Source organism: Panthera onca, chromosome A3 (assembly GCF_046562875.1).
Source record: "Panthera onca isolate mPanOnc1 chromosome A3, mPanOnc1 haplotype 2, whole genome shotgun sequence".
In the NCBI taxonomy this organism is placed as follows: domain Eukaryota; kingdom Metazoa; phylum Chordata; class Mammalia; order Carnivora; family Felidae; genus Panthera; species Panthera onca.
Genome location: NC_138341.1, coordinates 110,096,725 through 110,107,561, shown reverse-complemented (window position 1 = coordinate 110,107,561; position 10,837 = coordinate 110,096,725). Strand labels below are relative to the sequence as shown.

General features: G+C 54.9%; 1 protein-coding gene across 1 annotated transcript; it reads right to left on the bottom strand.

The window, feature by feature from the left end:
• Positions 1 to 5,415: 5,415 nt before the first annotated feature.
• GFRA4 (GDNF family receptor alpha 4) lies at positions 5,416 to 10,151 on the bottom strand. The gene is made up of 6 exons (XM_060623989.3): positions 10,109 to 10,151; positions 7,874 to 8,219; positions 7,582 to 7,691; positions 7,354 to 7,488; positions 6,584 to 6,675; positions 5,416 to 6,451 (listed from the first exon to the last, which is right to left on the bottom strand). The coding sequence occupies exons 1-6, from the start codon at positions 10,149 to 10,151 to the stop codon at positions 6,371 to 6,373; spliced, it is 807 nt and encodes a 268-aa protein (XP_060479972.1). The 3' UTR covers positions 5,416 to 6,370.
• Between the last annotated feature and the right edge of the window lie 686 nt (positions 10,152 to 10,837).

Below are 10,837 nucleotides of genomic sequence, written 5' to 3'. Positions count from 1 at the left end.
TCTCTCGCGGGTTCCTGAATGTTTAGGTTTTCCAAACTGCTAAATCTCAGGTGTGCCGACAGGTTGAGGACTCCACAGCCACATTGTTGTCCTCGGTTTGAATTTTTGATGTTCTTCCCATCCACAAAGCTTTGTCTGTGAGTGCGGCTCCTGTGCTTGGGGCAGGGTCAGAACAGTGCACTTCGGCGCCCTGGTGTGGAATGCAGGAGCCCTAGAAGGATGAGATCAGCATAAGGGGAGTTGAGAACATCAGAACGTGGTTCAACATGGTTCACATAGGAGAGGGTGGGTGAGGCACCAGGCCCGGCCAGCCCACCAGAACTTGGGTCTGGGCTGGGGAGGTAAATGGTTGGGCTTGTGGCCAATGCCAGGTTGGAGAAGACCTTGAAACTATTCTAGGGGGAGGGCTGTGGGTGCCACCAGCTGCTTAAGACAGGATGGAATCCTGTGAGCGTGCGGTGTTATGGCAGAGGCCATGCTGTGTATTCACCAAACCTGTTAGATTTTGCTATTGGACCCACAGGTTAGGTGGGGGACCATACACTGAGCTGTGGCCAGAGAAATGTTGGAGTAAGTGATAGACACCAGTTCTAAACTTGGTCCATTCAGTGTTCCCACGCCAGACTCCCTAGAGGTCAGGTGCTAAAGATGTTGGAAGGCACGTGGGTCCCTGAGTCACCAAATAGAGGCAAGCCACCTTAAAATGCATAGCTTTGGCTTGCGTAGTGGCCAGGTGGCAGGCAAGGAGAGAACAGATGGCAGCGGCAGAACAGCCGGGATCCCTGGCAGGTAGTGGGAAAACATCTGGTAAGGCTGTTAAGTTCGACAGCTTGGAAAGCAGTCTGCGTGGCTACTGAGTTTTTAGCTCAGAGGGAAGAAGGTCAAGAAAACCAGAATATGGTATGTGTTGATTAATATTGGCTGCTTCTGGCAAGGCATCACAAGAAAGAGTTGACTTCTAGAATTAGCCAGTTTATAGGCCGAAGGGAAAAGTGTGGAGAATCCTGAAATCCAGGGTCTTGCAGTGTTAGAAAAGCCAACTCATCTTGCTTCTGGTGTCCAAACAGTAAGAGGTGCCCGTGGCAGGAGCTGGGCCTGGCCGGGACCTGTGGGGCACGGTTCTCAATTGGCACAAGACATTTGGGAAACAGGTGGGGGTGATTCTGGCTATTGCATTGCAGGGGGAGGCGCTGCTGTGATTTCGTGGGTGACACGTGGGATGGCCCCACCCGGGCCAAGAACTGACCCACCTCCCACTCGGTGTTTAAATGTCTTGCTCGATATTTGTGGAGATGAGGAAATCTGTTCCTAATTATTTTAGTGTAGACGTCAACCCTGTTGCAACCACAAAGATTCGAGAGCTGGTTTGATACAGTCTCGTTTTCCAGAAATCAAACTATTGGGTAAAATCAAGGGAAGACCAAACCTTGTTTTCTTCAAAACTTTACCCAGAACTGGCCATCATTCTGGAAAGTTCTGTCAGCAGTGGCAGCATCACTCTTGGTATCTGAGTCCCCAGCCCCACCTACACATGTGTAGGCTGCATGTGAACAGACACACCCTGCAGCCCTCTGTTACTAGGTGTGTGACACCTGACAAGAATCCCCTCCCATCCTGTGTCGCCAACACGGGAAAAGGACCAGACCAGGTGACCTGTCGGTTGTGTGGAGCATAGTGCTCTGTCTCCTTTCACGGGCATGCCAGGCTCCCTGGCAAGTTGCTGTCCAGTTGGGGGATGTCTCCTGGAGCCTCACGTGGCCCCTGTCCTGCTTCTCTTGAAATCTCACCTGTGTCCCCACTTCCTGTAAAAACGAGCAGCTGCTGTGAGTTTGGCTCTGCCTGACTCAGCTGGAGTGGGGGATGCGCAGGGAGGGTGGAGGTGAGCAGCATGCAGTTTCCACATCAACCCTGCACCTAGACAACAGGCTCCAAGCCAGACTGCACATTTATGAGCCGTGAAGTTTCCACCAATAAATCCACGGATGCTCCTAGCACCTGCCTTCCTGCCTGACCCCACCCTGCACCCCCAGCCACCTGCCAGCTAGAAGCTCAGCATTGACAACGGCTAGCAGAGGCCCAGTCACAGGGATAAGGCCAGGGCCAGGACCGTAGTGTCCCCAAGTGCACATGAAAGAGTGACAGCAAGCAGGCTACCTGGAAGGACACAGAGGCCAACACTCAGATATGGACCAACAAGGCAGGACCTGTTCCTGGTCATGGGCGGGGGGGGGGGGGGGGGGCACAGCTGGACTCAGCCTTGAGGCATTTGGCCAGACTTTTTCAGGTAGAAGTGACAAAAACTGAACTCAGACAACTCTTGGTTTCCTGGGACCACTGTAACAAATTCCCCAACTTGGGTGGCTTCAAATGGAAATTTATTCTCAATTCTGTAGGCCAAAAGTCTGAAACCACAGAGTTGGTGGGGCTCTGCTCCTTCCAGAAGTTCCATGGGAGAACCCATTCTGGTGGACACCAACACTCCTTGGCTTGTGGCTACATCACTCCCATATCTGTCTTTACATTGTCCTCTCTTCCATGTGTATCCAGTCTCCCCCGCCTCTCTTGTAAGGATGCATTTACGACCCACTCTGATAATCCCAGATAAGCACCTTCTGTCCAGATTCTTAATCACATCTTTTGCTATATTAGGTAACTTTCACTCTTTAGCCTGCATCTAAGGTGACGTTCACAGGTTCCAGGGCTTAGGATGCAGACGTATCTTTGGAGCCACCATTCAGCCCCTTACAGCAACAAAACCCTTGGAAAGTCTACTGGCCCAGGGGTGGCAAGATGGTGACCTTTGTAAGCCACAGCGCCTGGTCCCCTCCTCTTGGCTTCTCTTCAGAGCTGCCTGGGTCCATGCGCCAAATGGCTTCAAGCCTCCCACAAGGGAATCTTCACTCTGAGGAAGAACAGACAACCAGGCAGCAGGAACCCCGTGACCTTCCATTTTCCCACCGCACCCAGTTAGGAAGCCTCTTTTGGAAAGCACATTGTCTGATGTTACAGCGGCTCCCATTTGCTTAAAGGCTGTGCCTGAGTTGGGGAGAAGTACCGAAGGAAGACCGCCAGCTTCCGTGGAACAGTGCCACTGTTTGCAACGAGGTTCTGCTCTTTTTTTATCTTCCCAGTCTTCCAAAAGGTGTGTGTGCCTGTATTTTACTCTAATTGTCTGAGTGAAAAAAATGAAGTGATAGGGGCACCTGGCTGGCCTAGTCAGGCGAGCATGTGACTCAATCTTGGGGTTGTGAGTTCGAGCCCCATATGCAGTGTAGAGATTACTTTTATTTTTAAAGGATTTTTTTAATGTTTTGTTTATTTTTGAGAGAGAGAGACAGAGTATGAGCAGGGGAGGGGCAGAGAGAGACACACAGAATCCGAAGCAGGCTCCAGGCTCTGCGCTGTCAGCACAGAGCCCGACGTGGGGCTCGAACTCATGAACCAGGAGTTCATGACCGGAGTCGAAGTCGGACGCTTACCAACTGAGCCACCCAGGCGCCCCAAGATTACTTACATTTTTAAAAACTTAACAAAAATGAAGTGACACAGTTTAACACACACTCACATACAGCCAGTCATTTAGCAGATATTTAATCCTCCATTTGGATCACCATATGCAGTCGTGGTGAACAGACTGTTCTGCCTCAGCTCCGAGCACACACAAACACCCCGTCTCTCCCCAGCCCACATACAGGTGCGCGTTCCCATGCAGGTGAAGATGGTCAAGAACATTCTTTCTTCATAAACAGGGTGGACTCTGAGCTTCACTCTGCCCAACACTCCTCCCTCCCCGCCCCCACCCCCCCTTAGAGAACTGTGCTTCCCATTTCATGTGATCTTTGTGCACTGATGTCACTCCCCAGCCACTGGAAGGGGCTTATAACTCACACTGGGCCCACCAAGGTCCTGCCTGGCTCTGTCCATGAATGATGGGTAAAGGAGGTAACTTTCTCTGCTGAGATTCCTAAAAGGAGAGACTAGATCTGCAGCTGCTGATGGCATTCTTACCCACCCTGCAGTGAGAGCCTGCCTGACTACAAAGGGAAGCTATGCACAGACCAACAAGTGCACCATCACTTGAAACCCTGGAGACAGCTGTGCCTGATGCCCAGATTGCTCAGGTATATACCCAAGCAGGTTTGATTTGTGTTTGGTTCCCATAAGATTACTGGCTGAAGCTGGAAGGCTGGTTGATAGTTGCCACGTGTGGTGTCTGTGGGTTTGTTGTGATTGCTAAACATATGGTCTCAGAACCAGTGGCTCTTTTTCTGGTCAGGACAGCCCAAAGCCTGGGCTTTGTTGTGATCTGTGCTTAACCCTTGTGTCTTAGGTGATGTTCTCCAGAAGTTCAGCCTAAGATGGGAATTCTCAGGCCATGATTTATCAGAGTGAGTACCTTCAGGGGAACCTCTAAGGGAGGCAGGAGCAGGCAGGGGAAGGCACTAAGTTAGGATGTGGTCTCAGCTAGGATCTAGCTTCAGCCGGATCCCCCACAGGGAGTTCTGGGGCATGAATGTTGCACAGAATTGTCCCCCCACCCCAAGGTTGCCGTCCACCTTACAGAACAGAATATAACCCTACAGGCATTTCTTCTAGAGAAGGGAACAACTGTGAGCTGTGTTAACATCCAACATTCCCTAGCAGCTTGGCCAGAGAGGGCTCTGAGCAAGGCACCAACAACATGCACTTCAATCTGTTTCACGGCCCCTGACAAGCCTCAGGGTTTGAGAAGGAGCAGGCCAGAGACTCTGTAACCCTTAACTCATCAGGCATCTCCAAGCTCTTGAGGAAGAAGGAAGTGGGCAGAAGGCTTAGTATTTGTCCCCCATTGTTCTGCCTTCTCCTCCCCCAAACACCTTTGCAGAACTGCAAATCAACACAATCGCTTGACATATGCTGGGTCCACACATGGGTACTTGTGAAAACTTCTATGATAAGTTTCCCTAGGCTCCAGCAAAGAATTCGACTCTTCATATGGACAGAAGCAGGCAGAATATGTGGAAACAAAAAAGCAATTAGCACCACTCTGAAGTTGTCTGTCAGGTCTGGGCTCTGTGCACACTGAGGAGGGGGTCCCCTAAGTGATCCTGGGACTCCATGGCACCCCAAAGATGGTAGTAACAATCAGAGACTACGTTTGGCTGCAAATAACAGATGTCTGTGGAGAAATTGGCTTAAACAAACTAAAGGTATTTTTCTCATACAGTGAAGTCTAGAGGGAGGCAGATGGGGGCTGGTACAGCGACTCCACAATGTCATGTGGCTTCATTTTCAAAATGGCACCAATGTCCCCAGGCACTGCCATCAAGTTCTGGGGAAGAAGAAGGGAGAGGATGCTAAAGGCTGAAGGGACCAGTCAACAAATCAGTTCCGTTTCAAGAGCTCCCCTGGAAGCCTCCTCACCTGTGGCTCCACTTATGGCCAGGACTGTGCCACATGACCACCTCCTAGCTGGGAAATGTAGTTTTCAGTATCTGAGTACGAGCAAAGAAGACAAGTCAACAGAAATTTCTGCCACTAGGATCTAATAGCTGATTCAGTTTGGCATCCATAGGTGAGCAAATGTAGTCCAGATTGTTTCTGAGGACATCTGAAGTCACAGACCAGCAGAGGCATACCCTGTGGCTGACCTTGGTCTCCAGGCTCCCAAGACAGATCACATGAAAGTAAGGCCAGTCTCAGTGCATGTGGTTTATTGAGTTTTGGATGTCATTCATAGTGCTAGGTTAAGCCATGGGGAAGATGGCTATACAACCAGTGCAATGCAGGGGACTGGATTCTCACTCCAGGTGGTGCCCACCAAGCAGCATATCACGGATGGGAAGAACTTTGCCAACATAAGTCATGTGGCATAGGTGGCTATCATGATGGGGGTGCCTCACTAGGACAGTGCCATGAAAGGCTGCAGTGTTAAAAGTTTTGCCTAAACGTCTGTTCAGATGTACTCCTTAGGGCACGTTATGTTTGAAGAAGCTAATGAAATCTCTTAGAATTCTGGGAATCTGGATGGTTTCTGACCTCTAGGTGATCTGGAGTCCCAGTGAGGCCTCAGCAACACAGGTGACCCCCTCCCATCCCTATCTTGTGGGAGAACCCAACTGTTCCAAGGTCAGTGGAGAAAGGGACCTATAACCAAGAAACCCACAAAAAGGGAAACCAGGGGCTTTGCATCAGACCCTCAACCCACATCCCTCACTCTAGGGGACAGGCACACAGGGTGTGCAGACCTAAAAAGGGCAGTGGGCTGAGAGCACTGGGGCTAGCTTGGGAGGCACACCAGTCCAACTTCAGTGGGGCAGTAGGGTGCAGATGTGGCCCTGTACCCCAGGCAGGATGGAACAGTGATGTTGTCCAAGGTCTGCTGTCCTAGTCAGAGCAGGGGCTGGAGAGCCAGGACAGGGAGCATGGGGAGCAGGGAGCTCCCAACCAGGAGCCCATCTGTGGAGGACACCTTTGGGGTGCAAGGACAATGTGGACTTGAGGCAGAAGCTGGGTTCTGCTCTCTGCCTCCACCACCCCCATCCCAGGCCATTCATGCCTCCATTTAGGCCCACCAGCTCACCATCCCCTCCCTTACACCTACTTGCAGGAGGCTATTCTCGGGGTCCTGGTGGACATCTAGCTGGTCCTGCAGGATTACTGGCCACCCACCATCAAAGGCCTGTATGGCACCATCTATGGAAGGAAGGGACCCAAGGTGGGCTTGGCTGGGAAACCCTAGCACAAGGCTCAGTTCCTCTGGGACAGAGACCTCTGGCATCCTGCAGTGGGATGGGTGGATAGGACGTCTGCAGAGACTGGCTTCTGGAATGGAAGGTGCATGACAAGGAATAACAAAATAGAGACACCTGTGCTAACAGTGCCTTGCAAACTGTCGTCCTCACAAGGGTGACAATTATCAGCCCCATATTATAGATGGGCACAAGAGGACAGGGGAGATAACTAACTAACTCTAGGCTGGTAAGTGGCAGAATCGGACTTCACACTCAGGCCACCCAGTTATTCAGACCCAAAAGGCAAGATCATCAGTGGAGGCGTTGGCATTCCCGGGGTAGGGGGGAACCACCTCAGAAGTGGCAGAAGCAGGAATTTCTCTTCGTTCCATTACAGGAGCTCTGAAACTTGTTTTGACTGCCTCCTCCCTCCGGCCTGAAGGGTCACCAGCCTAGTCATCACTAAAATTCTACCTTCGTCTGTGACCTTGTCTTCGAGACAACTGGGCAAGGGTTTCTTCAGGGGCGAGTCAGCAGCATAGGGGTGTGCAGCTGCGTGGCTGCTGCAAAAGGCCTCCGTTTCCTCACCTCTAAACTTGGGAAGGGGCAAGTCTGCGCCGCCCCGCCCAGGGCCCCTCACCCAAGCAGCGGTTCCTGGTGAAGAGCCCCCGGAAGGCTTCGCACTCCTCACGCCGGTTTCCGCTGGCTCCGCAGTCGCACCAGGGCGCCACGCGCGCACTCGCGTTGTCCACGTAGTTGGGGGTGATGGCGGTGCCTGTGGGGACCCCGAAGACGGGGTAATCGGCCCACTCAGGCGCAGGCATCCCCGGGAGAGCCCCGCCCGCGCCCGGGTCCCCGCAGTGCGTACCTACGAGGCCCGCGAAGGCGCGCAGGCAGCGGGGGGCTTGGTCCTGCAGGCAGCCGTCGGGGGCGCTGGGGGCGGGAGCACAGGAGGCCTGGAAGGCCAGGAGGCGGGGCCTGCGCGGCGCGGCGGGAGGGCCGTGAGCGGGAGGCCCCGCCCTGTCCCGCCCAGTCTCCGCCCGGCTGCTCCCCACACCCCTCTCACACCTGCAGACCTGCCCCGTTCCCTCCCACACCCTGCCGGCACCGGGGGACCCGGACCCGCCCGGCCGCCGTCTTATTCCACCTAGTGCCCGCACCTGCAGACCCGGCTGTGCTCGCAGGCGTCTAAGGGTGCGAGGCAGGAGGGCGGCGCCGGGCCGGGCCCCGAGAAGGCGCAGGCGGGCACGAAGGTCTGGCGCCTGCGCTCGGCGCACGCGGCGTTGACGCACGAGCAGAAGAGCAGCGCGTGGGTGAGAGCTGGTGGCCCGCGGGCGAAGAAGCGGCGCAGGGCGCGGCGGCAGCGGGCCTGGGGGCAGCCCCCAGCCGCGGCCCGACCCAGGCACTGCGCCACGTACTCGGTGCGCAGCCGCTGGCACCGCGCATCAGCCGTGCAAGCCTCGGCCGCATCCAAGCATCGGTTCCGTCCGGCCGAACTCGGCGACCCTAGTGGAGGAGCGGGCAGCTGCTGTTCTCGCTGAGCCCTTATCAGTACACTTCACCTCCGCCCTCTGGCCACGCCTTCTGAAGATGCAGGGCGCTAGGAGCCCAAAGGGGCAGACTGTGGTTCGGAGGCGTGACCTCCTGGCACTGACTGGCCTTCTGCCGCGGGGATGGGCGGCGGTGGGCTCTGGGGAGTCCTGCAACACGTCAGGGATGGATGGGACGCACCAAGGCCTGGCTTTCCCCAGGCGCTGAGGCCCAGGTACCACTCCTTCCCCAGAATGGCCACACCCGTTCAAAGGGGTGTCCACCTGACAGTAGAAACAGAGCAAGGCTTCTGGACACTTGGCTAAAGGACATTTATCAGAAATGGCGTTGAAGGCAGAGGCTGCTCCTCTGACACTCTGGGACACCTGAGCTTTCTCCCTTTCCTCTACTCCTCCCTTCCCCAAGGAGAGCCTTGGAGTGAGTCTATAGGTGTCTGATGCTCCCTGCTTCCAGACCTTCTCATGCGCCTCCTTCTGTGCCTTACCGCGGGTGTCTCCCCGCCCCAATTCCCTTCTGATGCTCCCTTCTCGCCCATCTAACTAACCCCTGCTGGCCCGTGAGGGCTCTGGCTTTCCCCAGTCCCTCCACTCCCCACCAGCCAGGCAAAAGAGGGATTCCCTGAAAGGGCTCTGGTCCCTGGAAGGCCCACTTAGGCCTGGCTGCCAGAGTGTGGATTCCAGAGAAGTCCCTCTTGTCAGACCACAGAGCTGTCCTGAGCCTCAAGGCCATGACAAGTGGCACTCCGCTGGCCACCAAGCCAGGGTCTCGGAAGTCAGGACTTGGCAGCCCTTTCCCAGGACCCAGGTCACCAAAAGAACAGGCTACCCATGCCCCACGGGGCTCTCAGCCCCTGGGAGCCACTTCCGTCTAGGTAAAAGTTTTCCAGCCTGGCCCCACATCCATCTCGCTGGGTTTGTGGAGGGAGGGAGGTGGCCCTGGCCTCAGGTCTGGGAGCAGGGCCCCTATCTGGCACTGGCCTCCTCTTTCAGGATCCATGGATTGGATGGTGGGAGCCATGGTGATTCTTGCTGTGATTTCAGCACATCTGCTCCACAGGTAGAAAGAACAGATCCCGAGGGCTTAGAATTAGTAAGTAAGTGGAGAGGATAGACATGAGGCGGGGAGCCCTTCCTTCCTGTTTCCTTCCTTCCCCTTCCCTCCCCTTCCCTCATCTCCAGGATGCCAGGAGCAGCAGGCAAACTTTGCCCTCCTCTCCCAGCCAAGCCCCCTCACATCCCCAGGCCTCAGCCACACACAACAGCGCTTAGTGTCACCTAAGGTCTTGGTCTCCCTCTGCCAGTAGTACCCTTGCCTCATCGTTACCCTTAAAAAGCACATCTCAGCCCCAATATCTCATCTGCCCTTAAACCTTTGCCAGATTCCATTCTCTCCACCTCCCTCCACCTGGTAAAGTGACCCCTCCCTCCACAATGCCCCAGCTGGGGAAGGGAAGCCAAGCAGGTGGAACAGCAGATGCGTGGCACAGAGACCCTGAAGATGCAGGGCAAGGAATAAGTGTGAAGCTCCAAGACTGCAGATGGAAGGGAGGGGTTGGGGAAAGGAAAGAGAGGTGGGAGAGGGGACCCAATAGGAAAAAGCAAGTGTCTGGGGCAGGAGTACAAAGACGGGACTTGGGGGCGGGTTGTGCTCCGCAGAGCCCAAAGGCAAGTGTTGCGCTGCGGCCACCAGGTATCCGCATGCACACCTCTTGCACAGGTCTCTTGTTGGTACCCCTTCCTGCGGTTCTTTTTCCAGAATCACCCTCTTGCCCCCTCACTCTGTCCCTGAAGATTGGTCAGAGAGGCCAGGAGTTCAGGGGTCTGCGGGAGGAGGTGGCCACTTACCCAGAAGCAGCAGCAGCATCGCGGGTGCCAGGCAGAGGACCATGGCGGGCAGCGAACAGAGAGGACGGCTGGAAGCAGAGTCCTGGTGGAACAGGTGCCCCCTTCCCAGCCCTGCCTGAGCCCAGCTTGGTGGGAACCCAAGTGTCTGTGCCAGTGGGAATACTGCTGTGGGGAGGAGCCTTTGTGATGGGAATGACTCCCCGCCCCAGGCTGTGCCTTTGCGTAGGTCCCGGAGCCACTGAATAGAGCACCTGGATGTGCGCCTAAGTGGACCCTCCCCCCACCTCCGAGCAACACCCACACAACACGCTAAGGGGACCTGGTCTCTCTCATGCCAAACTATTGTTTTTAATGTTTATTTATTTCTGAGAGACAGAGAGAGCTACGGGGGTCGGGTGGGGGGTTGGGGGGGGGGGTGGGATGGGACAGAGGATCCAAAGCAGGCTCTGCACTGACAGCAGAGAGCCCAGTGTGGGGCTCAAACTCAGGAACTGCAAGATTGTGACCTGAACCAGTCAGATACCTAACCAACTGAGCCACCCAGGAGCCCGTAGTTTTAATTTTTTTTAAGTTTATTTATTTTTGAGAGAAGGAGAGAGCACGGACATGCGCCCAAGTGAGGGAGGGGCAGGGAGAGAGGGGACAGAGGAACCGAAGCAGGCTCTCCTCTGATAGCAGGGGCTTGAATTCACAAACCGGACTGTGAGATCATGACCTGAGCCTAAATCC